This window comes from Balaenoptera borealis (genome assembly GCF_965194805.1).
Source record: "Balaenoptera borealis genome assembly, chromosome: 13".
Taxonomy (NCBI): domain Eukaryota; kingdom Metazoa; phylum Chordata; class Mammalia; order Artiodactyla; family Balaenopteridae; genus Balaenoptera; species Balaenoptera borealis.
The window spans coordinates 48,280,679-48,294,665 of NC_138870.1; the positions used below are offsets into that span (position 1 = coordinate 48,280,679).

A 13,987-nucleotide genomic window follows, 5' to 3' on the forward strand; every position below is an offset into this window, starting at 1 on the left:
CCAGTTTTAAGTTTCATCCAATAAAGAACCTAAAGGAGGGGCCGGCAGGCGGTTCGGTGACGCAATGCAGATTGATTGGCATTCAGGCCATCGACGTCCTGGATTAGCCCCGAGTTTCGCCAATCCAAAGGCAGGGGTGGGACGGTGCAGGCGCAGAGGATTGGGTTTGGCTGGACTCGATTTAAAGAGACAGAAGCTGTCGGGGTCCAAGAAGACGGTACCCAAGACCCTCCCCCAAGTCCTTGGGCCCACTTGGGTCCCCAAAGCTGGGGAGATGGTTTGCGGAGGCTTTGCCTGCTCCAAGAATGCGCTGTGCGCGCTCAACGTAGTCTACATGGTGAGGTTTTGGAGGTGGGGGAAGCTTCAGGGCGGAAAAGCGAGCAGGGAGAATCTCTAGGGTACTTCCGATGGGGAGAGGGGTGTACTGGGGATTCCGGGAAGATTCCCGGGAACTTCCGGCGAAGAGGGAATTCCTCGGGACTTCCGTGGGATGAGGGGAGACTTCCGGTGATCAGAGGGTTTGTCTGGGGGTGGGGGTAATGAACTGAAGGCTGTGGGCATAAAGGCCCAGCCCTCCCTCTTGTGAACTTAAGTTTCTCCCCAATAGAAGTGATGGATGAAGCTAAATGTTCCATTTTATATTCATAGACTCTACTATCCCTGCCACCTCCCACCCCTGTCCCAGCCATTCTGACCTCTGATGGGAGGAACGCCCAGGGATGCTTCTGGTCCTGATAGTAGCACCTCCTCTCCCTCATTCACACAAAACTCAGTTCTCCTTTTTTGTCCAACCCCCGGGCCCCGCCCCCCCCCACCTCCCCCCGCCATGGCCTTTGGCTGTGGTGCACACTAGAATTCTTTGAGATGTATCCTGCTCTGTTTCCCATAGCTGGTAGGCTTGTTGCTCATTGGAGTGGCTGCTTGGGCTAAGGGCCTGGGTCTGGTGTCCAGCATCCACATCATCGGAGGAGTCATTGCTGTGGGAGTCTTCCTTCTTCTCATCGCGGTGGCTGGACTGGTGGGTGCTGTCAACCACCACCAAGTACTGCTGTTCTTTGTATCCTGACCTGAAGTGATGGGGGCACTGGGGCTCCTGGGAGGGCCGAGTCAGCTAGGATGTTAGTGACAAGGGTAGGAGACCTCAGGGATCTTGGGGATATGTCTCCTTGCCCTCCCTTATACCATACTCTATGAAACAGAAGCTGATGATTTTATTGTTTTCAACTGACATAATTTTATAAGTTCTATGACTAGATCAGATGGTTATTATAGGTGGAACATAAGAGTCTAGGACTTTTTGTTTTTTTCCATAACTCTTCCTCTCAGTACATGATCATCCTTGGTTTGGTCTTCGTTTTCCAGTTTGGAATCTCTTGCTCATGTCTGGCTATTAACCTAAGCAAACAGGTAAGAGGGTGCCCTTTCAAGTACTTGATATTTTCCCCCCTCTAACCTCTAACTAACTCCTTACTCTCAGTCTGGCCCCAAAGGTCATTCTTAGGTCCACTACTTCCAGAATCTTGAGCCATTTGCTTCCTCTGGGATGTCTGGCTAATTGTCCATGAGGATGATCCAGAGAAGTGGATAGTTATCATTGTGTCTGCACCTTTGCTTCTGAAGGATGTTAACTCCCTTCACTCGAACAGGGAAACGGAGGCACTTGAACTGGGATCAGGATGTAGGGGATTCTTAAGGTTAGCAGCAAATAATTTCCTTCTGCCTATACCCTCCAGACAGATGTCATCAATGCTTCTTGGTGGGTGATGAGCAACAAGACCCGGGATGAACTGGAAAGAAGTTTTGATTGCTGTGGCTTGTTCAACCTCACAACCCTGGACCAACAAGATTATGCTTTCTGCACTGCAGTGAGTTGGTGTGGGAAAGGGTGCAGGGTGCCGGGGCGGGAATGGTCGGACACTGGGTAAGGCCAATGCCCCAATTGGCAGATTTGAGTTTGAATGTGATTGCCTCTCTCTAGTAGCTCACTTGTATTGGGGCTGTGTGCTGGTGGGAGTGGCGGGGTGGATACAGAGACTAGAGAATTAGCCAAGTGAGATTCCAGTCTGTAGGGTACTGATGAGGAATTGGAAGATAATTTCTAGGGTCATTCACCATAGATATTAGGATAGAGCACTGTAGCAATTCTGCATCCTCCAAACACACATACGTGTGTTTTATCCTCAGATCTGCAAGAGCCGGAGCCCCACATGCCAGATGTGTGGAGAAAAGCTTCTTAAGCATTCAGATGAAGCCCTGAAAATCCTGGGGGGTGTTGGACTCTTCTTTAGCTTTACAGAGGTAACATTCTCTAGTTCCCTTATGTCCTTTCTCTACACCCCTAAGTCTTAGCCCCAGAGATTCAGAATTGGTGCTTATCTCTTTCCCTTTGCTTCTACAGATCCTTGGTGTTTGGCTAGCAATGAGATTTCGGAATCAGAAGGATCCTCGAGCCAACCCCAGTGCCTTTCTATGAGACTTTGGATCCTTCTGACTTCTCTCCTGCTGTCTGCTCTCTCTAAGCTTTTTCTTCCTTCCTTAGGGAAAACCTGGGGTCTATAACCCTTTTTGTTTGAGAAAAAGGAAAGGCCCTTTGCCATGCTCCCTAAAGATGATTGAATAGCTAGGCTTTATGCCTTGACATGTTTTGTTGGGAGCAAGATTATAAGGAATAAAGAAAAACCTTCCTTCCTCTCTCCCTAAGTGGATATGGGAAGCTCCTGGCAGTGCATGAAATGGGATGGGGGTCAGAGTCATTCCTGGCTGTTTCCCCTCTTCTCCCTCTTCCACATACTAGACCATCTCAACACATCTTTGCTCCAAGAGTAAATCAGGGACAGATCCAGAGAGAAAACCAAGAACTCTTGTAATAAGCCGGACTCGGTTTGGGGAAGTTCAGTGAATACAAAAATAAAAACCATTCAAACTCCATAATCAAAGAAGCAACGTAAGTGCCTTTTCTTCTCTTTAGTTAGTTGAGGGGCTCCACTGACTATGTAGGCCCTGTGACCTAAGGAGAATGTGCAGGGAAGTTCCATCTTCCAAATGGTTTTTTCAAATCCCCAAACGGCAAAGCCAACCAGAGAAAGAAACATTAAAAAAAAAAAAAAAAAAGACCAGATTTCTTTGTTTTGTTGTTTTTCCTGTATAAAAAAGGATCCCAATATCAAGGTATAGGGAAGGGGAAGAACAAGGGACATACCCCTTGGTGTAAGGACACAGAGGGGGCAAGAGAAGGATAAGCCTCAAAAGGAGGGGTGGGAGGGGAATGTCATTAAGGCAGCAAAATATTCTCTATAAAAAGTTGGAGTCGTCTCCATAGCCTCAGAGATGAAGGCAGAGATCACCTTCTTAGTGGGGGGCTCTCCACTCAAATGTTCAAAGGAAGGGAAATGTTGGCTTCTCCTGGTTCTGTTGCAACCATTCCATGGCTCACTCTGGGTTACCTTCTGCCTTATGTAGATAAGAGTGCTGCAGGGCTCGGAAGGCAGAGATTCGCTTGTGTGGGTTAAAAGTCAGCATCTCCTGAGAAGGGAGGCAAAGGTCAGAAAACCATGAAAGAAGATTTCTGCTCACCCCCAACAATACCTGGGATGGGCCATTTTCTATATCCGTCTTTGTGGACAGCCATTCAAAGCAGCAATAAAAACTAGCCCATCCACCAACAAGTCTCAGTAACCACAATGTGTTTGGGTCCCTTTTATCCTGCTCCATTTTCCACCCCAATCTCACCCCATGCCCACGCCCAAGCCTAGTACCAGCAGCAGCTGTGCTCCAGACTCTTCCATCTCAGGTACCACCGACTGCACGGGGCGGGGCCCTCTGGGGGAAAAGGCTCCTCGGGGTAGAGACACATCTCGGGGCCAGTCATCCTCTGGAGGCAGTCCGATCAGGCTATGGGGAACAGGAGAATTCTGGTCAGGAGGGCCCTTCTCCAGCCCCCATCTCCAGGGGCAGAGCCAGTTGCCATTCAGGGCTCAGCAGAAAGAGAAGGACTCAGAATGGAAAACTCTTCCCCTCTGCAGGTCACTTACTCAAAGATTTTGCCTAACTGGTCAGCTTCAGAGTTTCCACAGAAGAGAGGCCTAAGGTGAAAAGAGACATTCATTTAGGTAGCAGTCATTTTCAAAGATATGGTAGTAGAATGACTACTACTTAGTGGCTCAAAACACAGGGTATGGAGAATGAAGGGCTACGAAATTCCTAATTCCACGACATTTCAGAGCTGCTGGTTACGGACAAGGTGGCCAGTAGAATTCGAGTGGAAGAGCGGGCAGGGTATGGATGTGGTTTATGAATATGAAATTTGGGAAATTCAAGATGTTCAGGATACTTGGGCCCCGTACTTTCGACGAAACATCTCTGCGAAGATACAGCCAACACTCCACATGTCCACAGGTGTTGCATATGTAGACTGCAAAAGAACTTCTGGAGCACGGTACCAGAGTGTAACAACCTAACGGGAATAAGAAGAGTGGATGAGGGCCCTACGAATTACCCTGAAGCACAACTGCTTCACTAAAATCAAGGATGTGAAAAACACATGCCTTCTCAACTGCTATGGGCAGTCACTCTCCTCCCCCAGCCAGAACCCATTTTGGCTACCAGCATTCTACTGACCACAGGTGTAAGTGCCATCTGGTAGCTGTAGATTCTGGCCAGGCCAAAGTCAGCCAGCTTGACTGTCCCACCACTTGTCACCAGAATGTTCTCTGGCTTCAGGTCTCGATGAACGATGCAGTTGGCATGAAGGAAATCTAGGCCTCTTAGAAACTGGCGCATCAGATCCTGGTTTGGAAGGGGGAGGTACAGAGAAACTGGGAACTAGGCACCATACCTGAAATCACAACAGATGCTACTACAAAGGTCCCAATCTACCTCTCAGTGTCTGCCCACCTTACCTTGATGGTCTCCACTGGCAAGCCTGGCGGGGGTGCCTTGTCCAGATATGTCCTTAGGTCTTGGTCCACATGCTCAAACACCAGGGTCACTTTGGTCTCCCGGTCAGTTCGGGCTGTGGCACAGACGTCCATCAGCCTGGCCGGAACAAATGGTAACTCACTGAGCAATCATCTTTGACCCAACATGGCCTCCTCTATTCCCTCAGGGTCCCCACTTCTCTCCTGACCACCACTCCACACCTATAAGTTAGGTTGTCTTTTCCCTTTTACTACCCACTCCCAACCCTCCATCTTCTCACCGCACAACATTGGGATGCTCAAAAGCCTCCAGCCGCCGCAGTAAAGCCACCTCACGAACTGTGCTGATGGGCAGGCCCCCTCCAGCACCTCCTCCATTGGGGACTCTTACGCTCTTGAGGGCCACAAAGTGGCCACTGTGGGGATCACGGGCCTTATACACCGTCCCATAGGCACCAACACCAATCTCAGCCACTGGCTCATATCGAGGGGTAGCCATTCTCAGACCAGAGGAGACCCTACAATCACAGAGACTCCTACCACCGAAATTCCTTCCACAGTTCGGATGGTATGAGCCTGCAGCAACAAAGTGACTCCCACAAAAGACATCACAAAGACAACACCAACAGCATCCCGTCCCTTTCCCAAACTTCCATGATGCCGACTCCCAGGTAACACAATGACCCTAACCCCAACCCCTCCAGCCGCGTGAGCTCCTAGAATAAAAAAATGCATTTTCCTTTGGGGCGATCGAACCCCGCACAAGGGAAATGCCACACGACACACTCCCTACATCGAAGACCCTACACCCAGTCCCTGAAATTGCACCTTCCTAAGGCCACAAAGGAACATATCACACCCTGCCCCACTTCCCGCCCTCGAGCGACCCTTCCATAACCAACCCGCGTAGGAAGCCGTGGAGGGCGAGTATGGTCCCCATTCCTGGAAAGGGCTACACTTACCTCACCCCGTGTCTGGAGCTGCGGGGGCGGCCCGTTATCGGGGCCCCGGAGCCGGTTCCTGCGGCGCCATACACTCGAGCTCGGTCCGGGACAGCTGGACGCTACGGGCCCGACCATAGACACAGGCCGCAGGCTAGAGCGGCCCCCTTTACCCCCACCCTCACCATGTGACCAGCTGCCAAAGAGGCGCGCGGAAATCGAGGGGGCGGGGCGAACGCCGGACGTTCGGAGCACGTGACCACACTACTCAGGCGCAGAGGGGCAGCCGGGAGCGGCTTTGAACGAGAAGGGGGCGGGGAGGGGAAAGGGGCGGAGGGGCGATGGCAACCACGTGATCTGTTGCTATCACACGTGACCGCTTGACATTGCTTGGAGAAGCAGAGGTGTGGTTACGCAGCAGGGCACGTGACTGGCTGCCGTAACTCCGGCTCGGGGGTGGGGCGGGAGAAGAGAGAGGGTGGAGTCCAATGCGATGCCATGGCAACCGGGGCCACCCAGGATTCCCAACACTGGGCTGGAAGCCGAGCCTGAGTGCATCTCCAGTCTCACTACCCGTCTCTCACTCTCTCTCCTTGCGGGGAGGTGGATCGGGGGACGGGAGGTGGTACGGTCGTCTTTCTGCTCCACCGCTATCGGAAAAATATATTCTCATTTGTGTCTTTGTTTCACTTATTCAACAAATTTTTACTGAGTGCTTGCTTCCTGTATTTATGTGGGGGTTTTGTTTGTGTCCTTTAAACTAGTGATAAGGCTATCTGTGAAGATATAGCCACATATTTTATATGTGGTCATATAAAATAGGGAGTAGACAGTACCCATATGAGGGCAAAACTAGGATTAAAGGACTGATGGAAGGCAGATTAATACAATAATCCAACAGGAAGAGTGGCAAGGTAATGCCCTTCCCTCTTCCCAACTTTCACCTCTTCCTGGGAGTGTTAAGGCAGAGACCAGATACCTTCTGGCAGAGAAGTTATTGATGAGCCAGAAACAGGAATACTTGAACTTTAAGGTTCTTTTCTGCAGTAAGATGCTATGACATATGTGTGTATGTGTATATATATGTGTATGATACTATATACAGCACATATAGATAGGTAGATATAGGAGTGAGCATGTGCAAGGAAGTTACCACCACGCTGCATGAAAATGACTGTGCCCTTCTGCAAAACCTTGTGACTCCTTATATGGGGTCATTGTGTTTCCCTTTTTTCCCCTATTGCAAGCTTTCTTAGCCCTTGCCCCTCCTCAGAACAGACTTTTCCTAAATAGACTCTGTTCACAGACATCTAGGTAGACAACAGGCAAGTTTCTCTGACTTCCCTTGTCTTACTGGCTCCAACTTCTTTATCTCCCAACCCTTTGGGGGAATGGGAATAAGGGAAGGAAGGAATCAGCGTCTCATTTATGATAAACTGTCTAAAATCTGAAACCATTCTATTACTCTATTTGCTCTCCTTGTGCCCTAACTTCTATTCTCCTTAACCATCTGCCTGAGGATGTAAGAGTTCAGGCTTGAGATTAATATAAACCATGCTCCAGGGCAAAATGGAAGACATGTCAGTATAGATTCCCCCTCTTTGCATTCTGCTTGTTGTAGTTCTGGGCCCTTGCTGGCAAAGGCAACTGGGACACCAGTAAGAAAAATCTCAAGGTCCTAACTGGCTAAGGGGCTTGTGAGGAGTATGTTTCATTGGCTGTTTTGCTAGGATTGGTTGGTCTGTAAACCTTCTGGAAGGCTAAGTGTCTCTGAGTGTGTCAAACTTCCATCCTACACCAGCAGGGTCCACTTTAGCCTCACCCTCCACTCACTGTTTTTAAAATAGAAGTCATCCTCTATGTTGGCTTGGGTTCCAGCCCCTTTTTCGGATTCATTCATCCACCATCCAAAATATTTGAATGCTTCATAAGAGCATTACTCTCCTCAATCACTTTCTATTGAGGATCCTTAGTTTGACAGTCTGTTCCTGATTACATACCCTCCCTTCTCCTGTTAATTACTCTTTTACTAATTAGTTTTTTCCATTGTGTTTGACCCATTGAGCTCCCCTGGAATTCCTTTTCTCTAAGCACTGAAAAGGAGAGGAGAGGGAGGATGTAAGTGTAAGGCAGAAATAATGTGATGAGGGGGTACAACTGGTTCTCAGGGTCAAGACCCCCATAAGAGCAAAGAGCTAAGCATGTGCGTGTGTTACGTATTGTTCACTTCAGTTGCAGTGGTGGTGGGTCAGGAGAATACCAGGAAAGACACTCATCCCTTTAGCACTCCAGTCTCCCTTGCTCACTCACCTCCCTCACACATTACAATTACACACTTCTGTTTCTCATACAATCCAATTCGATCCCTTACACACTCATCTCTTTTCCATAGTCACACACCGTGCACACGTTTCAGTCTTTTGTGTAAAAGTGTTTATTGCTTGAGTCCATCTCTTGCTCACTCACCTCGGACAGTTGCATAGCTTGCTTTCTTTGCACACTCCCATTTTGCACAAGCCTCTCCCTCCCTGGTGCACCTGCGTCTTTGACCACTCACCTTCCATCCTCACCCGCTCACCCCCCCAACACACACACTCCCATTCACACACCTATTCTACCCGTGCGCACACCCCCTTTCCTTGGCCACTCCCCTCCCTCCACCCTCCCCCGGGCTCGCACACTCGCCCCCGCCTCTGGGGACACCTGCTCGTGCCGGGCAGGGCGGGGATGCGCAGCCGCGGCCACTTCTCCTCCTCTCCCCTTCCCCGCCCCGCCCCTCCCTCCATCCCTCACCGGCTCCCCGGCTCCCGCCCCGCCCGCCCGCCGCTCCGGGGGGGTCTCCGCCGCCGCCGCCGCCGGAAGGAGCCGCCATTTGCCACCGCCGAGCGCACGGGCCGAGCCGGAGCCGCGAGCCGGAGCGGGACTGGGGCCAGGAGGACGGCGATGGGGGGCGGCCCCGCCGCAGGAGGACCGGGGCGCGTAACCCCGGGAGCCCGGCCCGCCCCGGACCCGGACCCGCGGGGCGCGACACCCTGAGCCCCCCTCCCCGCCCACTGCCCTGGCCATGGCTGCCCGCCCCGCCGCCCCCGGGCCGCCAGCCCTCTCGGCCCCGCAAGCCCCGCAACCCCGGCTGTGGCAGCAGTGAACGGCTCTCGCAGGCCCCGAAGACCCCAGCCGGGCTCGGCTCTCCAGCGCGCGCCCCCTTCCCGGCCTTGTCCTCTCCCTTCCCCCAGCCGCCCGAGAGCCCCCCTTGCACGCCGCCCCCCGCCCCCCGGCGCCCGGACGATGCTCAAGTCTCGGCTCCGCATGTTCCTGAACGAGCTGAAGCTGCTGGTGCTGACGGGCGGGGGGCGGCCCCGGGCCGAGCCGCAGCCCCGGGGGGGCGGGGGAGGCGGCTGCGGCTGGGCGCCCTTCGCCGGCTGCTCGACCCGGGACGGCGACGGAGACGAAGAGGAGTACTACGGGTCCCAGCCGAGGGCCCGGGGCCTGGCCGGCGACAAGGAGCCGCGGGCCGGACCCCCGCCGCCGCCCGCGCCGCCGCCGCCGCCCCCGGGCGCGCTGGACGCCCTGTCGCTCAGCAGCAGCCTGGACAGCGGGCTCCGAACCCCCCAGTGCCGAATCTGCTTCCAGGGCCCGGAGCAGGTAAGGCCCGGTCATCCGGCGGGGCGGGGAGGGGTGGGGCGCGCACCTGGGGCGCCCGGGGAGACCGGGAACAGGGGGCGGGGCCTGAGGAAGCTGGGCGGGACCCAGCGCCCGGGGTGGAAGTGGAGTGAGGTTGGGGGGCTTGGCTGGAGACTCCGGGAGCGCAGATATGGCGTGGAGGGGGATCAGGGGTCCCCAGGAAGGGGTGGGGCTTTCTCCTGGGAGGGCTCAAAATCTCTCTCTCCCCTTAACCGAGACACCCTTTCTCGCCCACTTCTCTCACCCCAGGGTCTCTGTAGGCCGAGGGGGCCTATCCTCTGGGAGGTAGGCAGAGAGGAGAATGCTTCTTGAAGGGAGGGGCCCAGCCGGTGCCCTTGCCTTCCTCAGTAGTTCTCTACGTGGGGCACTTTTCTTCACTTCCCATTCCACAACTTTCCTTCTCATTCCAAAGAATATCCTCTGTTTAAATGTTATGGACAAAGTTGTCCCGGAATAGTATGGGGGGGGGGGTGTCTCTATGTCGTGAGAAATTGCTCTTTGATTAAAGGGGAACACCCTCCACTCACACCCTTAGGATTTCCCCCTTTTTGATACGTGGAAACTGAGGACTGTAACCTATCCCAGTCTGCACCACATCTGTGAAATACTTTACAGTGATGGGGAGTGGGTTAGGAAGGCATGGCTCAGAAGCTCTGACCCTCCCTTCCTGTCTCTCCAGATCCTAAGTGGCAGCCTTCCATTTGGGAACCCTTAAAGAGCACCCTCCTCAAACTCTGGAAACAGAGAAGACCCAATATTCACCGGCCAACCCTCCCCCGGCCCCCCAGTCCCTTTCCATGTCTCTTATATTGGGCCAGGGAAGTTTACCTTGAGCTCTAATTTTTTTTCTTTTAGGCTGCAGCCTTAGCTTCTTGCCCTGTTTTGGGTGAAAAGCCTGATTTATTTTTTTATTTTTTATTTTTTTTAAGGTGGGAGACTGACTGACCTGGAGAGGAGGTTTTCCTCTCCTGTAGTGGAGAGGACTGGGGTCGGGTGGCGATAGCTGACAGGAACCCTCCTCACTCTTCCTCCAGGGGGAGCTCCTGAGCCCCTGCCGCTGCGACGGCTCCGTGCGCTGCACGCACCAGCCCTGCCTCATCCGCTGGATCAGCGAGCGGGGCTCCTGGAGCTGTGAGCTCTGCTACTTCAAGTACCAGGTCCTGGCGATCAGCACCAAGAATCCCTTGCAGGTGAGGTGCAAGGGGAGAACTCTGAGACTGGGGCAAGGGCCTTTCAGCAATTAGAATCAGGGACCCTCCAGGGAGCCTATTTAAGCATTTACTCTTGCTTTCAAAGTCACCCTCCTTACAATTGCCATAATTTAGTGTCTGTCTGTAAATCCTCCCTTCCTTCATTTACTCACAAAGACATTTATTGGGTGCCACCTGTGTTCCAGGCCCTGGGACAACAAAAGAGGAAAAGATGGTAGTGCTGCTGCTACTGCTGGTAGCAAACATGTAGAGTTTTCTATGTATCAAGTTCTTGGTGTGTATTAACTCTTTTAATCTTCATAATAATCCTAATAGTTATGTTACTTAGCCAGTAAGTAATGGACTAAGGATTTGGAATTCAAACCTAGATGGTCTGGCTTCAGAGCATCTGCCTGATCATGCCTTTCTAAAATAAGACAGAAAATGATCTCAAACAATGTGAGAGATGCCACATTCTAGATGTGATCAAGGCACAGAGAAGGAGATTGTTAATCCTGCCTGAAGGGTTTCGGGAAGGCTCCTGGTGCATCCTCCTATTCAGGGCCACCCTAATCTGGTCCTCTGTCTCTTTCTGTGACTTTTTGGAGCCTTTTCTCCCACACAGTGGCAGGCCATCTCCCTGACGGTCATTGAGAAGGTCCAGATTGCAGCCATAGTTCTGGGCTCACTCTTCCTTGTCGCCAGCATCTCCTGGCTCATCTGGTCCTCACTCAGCCCTTCAGCCAAGTGGCAACGGCAAGATCTGCTCTTTCAGATCTGCTACGGCATGTACGGCTTCATGGATGTCGTCTGCATAGGTGAGGATACCTCTCTCTCTCTCACCTGCTCAGCATCTTCCTCCAACTCACACACTTAATTTTCCCTGCCCATTCCCTCAGTTTCATGGCCACATTTTCTACCATTGGGGGCCTTTAGGGCTATCTCCCTTCCCTGCTTCTCCAGGCCCTTTGCAAACCCTATCTCCTCCCCCTGGAGAAATGCTTGCTTAAGTACCTCTGGCCTAGGTCTGGGCAGCAGTTCACCCTGGATTTCTTATCCTCTTGCTCAGGCCTCATCGTCCATGAAGGCTCCTCTGTCTACCGTATCTTCAAGCGCTGGCAGGCAGTAAACCAGCAGTGGAAGGTCCTGAATTACGACAAGACCAAGGACATAGGAGGAGATGCAGGGGGAGGGACGGCAGGGAAGCCGGGCCCCAGGACCTCACGGACGGGCCCCCCGACCGGGGCCACCAGCCGCCCCCTGGCCGCCCAGCGCATGCGGACGCTCTTGCCTCAGCGCTGTGGTTACACAATCCTGCATCTACTTGGACAGCTGCGGCCACCAGATCCCCGTTCCAGTTCCCATTCTGGCCGCGAGGTTGTCATGAGGGTCACCACAGTCTGAACTAAACTCCAGGAGTGGGGATCTTGAATCAGTGCATCAGCCAGAGATAAGCTGTCATGGCTGCTGGAGGTACCACCTGGACAAGGTGTTTGGGGCACACTGCCCCACCACTGAGGATCTCTGTGGGCAGCCTCAAGCTGGAGACATTGTCTGGCCTCTACTGCCCACTGGGTAGAGATGCCTGGATGACATTCCAGCCCCCACTGACAGCTCCTCACACTCATCTTGCGGCAGCCAGTGGGCAGGTGGGGAGAACATCTTTTCTTCCCTAGAGAACCGTCCTTACCTCAGCTCCTAGGGCCTCCAGCCCCCCAGCTCCACTATGGTGACTTGGTGAAGGGGGACCAATGCCAGAAGAAAGGGGCTGTAGACGCCCCCCAATCCCCACCCCATGGCCACAGGGCAGCTGGCAATAAGACTAGTATACATTGACCTCCCATTCCCTGCATGAGGGTGGGGGTACTTCCCCCTGCTCCTCCCCCCATTGCATGGGGGGAGGGCATAAAGAATCATTTATATGCACGTGGAGACTCCTTTCTCATCTGGGGCTTTTCTGGAGGGTTGGGAGGTGTGGGCAGGTTTCTCTGCAGAGGCTGCAAATCCCAAATGCAGCAGTGGATTCTGAGTTGGAGGTGTAACTCCCACTTGGTGGTGAATAATTCACATTGGCTGCTAGGTGGCAGTGCTCAGAAGTATCTAAGGGGTGGACCTGACACCTGCGTGTTGTGTGATTTAGAAAAAAATCTCTCCACGTGGTTTTCCTGTCTACCTCATAGGGTTGGATTGAGGATAAATGAGGGATAGGTTGAATGCCATTGCAAAGAAAATCAGTGATGGCATAAAAAGATCTCTAGACTAGTTGATGGTCCATTTATTTCAAACAATAGCTGGTTAACAAATTCCAAAATGTTTTTCATCTGGAGTTGCACAGAGCCTTGGAAATTTGTGTTAAGTGTTATAATAGATATGGAAAATATGAGGGGAAATAGACACTGCACATGTGAAGGATAGTGGTTATTTGCAAGAATGAGAGCTCCTCCAGCTCCCTAAACATTGGGGAATGGGGAAGCCTGGAGCAATCCTTCTAGTTCTGGGGATCTTGTGGGTTCTATTAATCCCTACCAGGTAATGTGCTCACCCAGAGAAGTGGTATGAAGTGAATTTGGACTCTTTTGGAGTGAGACAGACAGAATTTCTCAGAGTTATGAGTCTCCAACCCCAGTTTAAGCTACTGCTATGGCAATTCAGGGTCACAGGTCTGATCCTGCTGTGCCCCAGCTAGTGATATTAACTGGAAGATCTTGTGCTTGGAGCCAGCAGCATAGAGGGCTGTTGTTTATAGAGAAGAGGTTTGGGACGGACTGGTTAAATGTCAGCCTAAAGCCTGGTCCCTTTCTCTTGAGGCCTTGGGGCTGTGTATTATATGAATGATGTTGTCTTTTACGTGAACTATTCATCAGCAATTAAAATAATTACTTCATAACATTGCTTAAGTCAGATCCAGAGGCCTTTCCTATTATTGGTCCTTCTCTCAGGGAAGATTCTGCTCTGCCTTCTCCCTGGAAATGTTTTGGGGACAGTGCTTCTCTATTAAAGGTCACATATCCTTGCCCAGGAAATAGTCTTCCCCATTCCTCTCCAAAGGGGGTCTTGGTCGCTGTCCGCGGTGCTGGCACCCAGACTCGCCTGGGAATATAGGAACCAAAGCTGTACTTGGGTTTGAGTTACCTGGAAGTGTTGAAGTGCATCACCTCCAAACTTGGAGGGGATCAAAGTGGAGAGAGGACTGAGGCTGAGCCTCCCATTTTTCCAGTGGGAAATCGTTTCCCAGAGAGATAACCTTCCACATTCCCCA

The 13,987-nt window shown here is 52.3% G+C and overlaps 3 protein-coding genes across 5 annotated transcripts; 2 read left to right on the forward strand and 1 right to left on the reverse strand.

Annotated features, from left to right (window-relative positions):
* Positions 1-119: 119 nt before the first annotated feature.
* On the forward strand, positions 120-2,939 carry TSPAN31 (tetraspanin 31). The gene is made up of 6 exons (XM_082351283.1): positions 120-337; positions 890-1,057; positions 1,327-1,407; positions 1,734-1,865; positions 2,185-2,298; positions 2,399-2,939. Exons 1-6 carry the CDS (start codon positions 275-277, stop codon positions 2,471-2,473), a joined length of 633 nt encoding a protein of 210 aa, XP_082207409.1. The 5' UTR covers positions 120-274; the 3' UTR covers positions 2,474-2,939.
* A 179-nt stretch (positions 2,940-3,118) lies between these two features.
* On the reverse strand, positions 3,119-6,072 carry CDK4 (cyclin dependent kinase 4). 3 transcript variants are annotated; one of them, XM_082351280.1, is made up of 8 exons: positions 5,879-6,072; positions 5,198-5,434; positions 4,899-5,034; positions 4,618-4,785; positions 4,344-4,453; positions 4,032-4,082; positions 3,756-3,891; positions 3,119-3,522 (listed from the first exon to the last, which is right to left on the reverse strand). In XM_082351280.1, exons 2-8 carry the CDS (start codon positions 5,413-5,415, stop codon positions 3,430-3,432), a joined length of 912 nt encoding a protein of 303 aa, XP_082207406.1. In that variant the 5' UTR covers positions 5,416-5,434; positions 5,879-6,072; the 3' UTR covers positions 3,119-3,429. The 3 variants fall into 3 exon arrangements, with proteins under 3 accessions (XP_082207406.1, XP_082207407.1, XP_082207408.1); XM_082351281.1 differs by having other exon boundaries at positions 5,198-5,452; positions 5,879-6,010; XM_082351282.1 differs by lacking the exon at positions 5,198-5,434 and having other exon boundaries at positions 5,879-6,029.
* Positions 6,073-8,528: 2,456 nt separating this feature from the next.
* On the forward strand, positions 8,529-12,654 carry MARCHF9 (membrane associated ring-CH-type finger 9). Its single transcript, XM_082351271.1, has 4 exons — positions 8,529-9,499; positions 10,573-10,728; positions 11,354-11,546; positions 11,798-12,654. The coding sequence occupies exons 1-4, from the start codon at positions 9,143-9,145 to the stop codon at positions 12,130-12,132; spliced, it is 1,041 nt and encodes a 346-aa protein (XP_082207397.1). The 5' UTR covers positions 8,529-9,142; the 3' UTR covers positions 12,133-12,654.
* Positions 12,655-13,987: the final 1,333 nt, after the last annotated feature.

Excerpts from the sequence above, each read along its gene's own strand:
- TSPAN31 (XM_082351283.1), top strand. The coding sequence starts at position 275 with ATGGTTTGCGGAGGCTTTGCCTGCTCCAAGAATGCGCTGTGCGCGCTC. Across the intron at positions 338-889 it reads CGCTCAACGTAGTCTACATG|CTGGTAGGCTTGTTGCTCAT; the intron begins GTGAGGTTTTGG and ends TGTTTCCCATAG. Across the intron at positions 1,058-1,326 it reads ACCAAGTACTGCTGTTCTTT|TACATGATCATCCTTGGTTT; the intron begins GTATCCTGACCT and ends TCTTCCTCTCAG.
- MARCHF9 (XM_082351271.1), top strand. The coding sequence starts at position 9,143 with ATGCTCAAGTCTCGGCTCCGCATGTTCCTGAACGAGCTGAAGCTGCTG. Across the intron at positions 9,500-10,572 it reads GCTTCCAGGGCCCGGAGCAG|GGGGAGCTCCTGAGCCCCTG; the intron begins GTAAGGCCCGGT and ends CTCTTCCTCCAG. Across the intron at positions 11,547-11,797 it reads CATGGATGTCGTCTGCATAG|GCCTCATCGTCCATGAAGGC; the intron begins GTGAGGATACCT and ends CCTCTTGCTCAG.
- CDK4 (XM_082351280.1), bottom strand. The coding sequence starts at position 5,415 with ATGGCTACCCCTCGATATGAGCCAGTGGCTGAGATTGGTGTTGGTGCC. Across the intron at positions 4,454-4,617 it reads AGATGGCACTTACACCTGTG|GTTGTTACACTCTGGTACCG; the intron begins GTCAGTAGAATG and ends TATTCCCGTTAG. Across the intron at positions 4,083-4,343 it reads GCAGAGATGTTTCGTCGAAA|GCCTCTCTTCTGTGGAAACT; the intron begins GTACGGGGCCCA and ends TTTTCACCTTAG.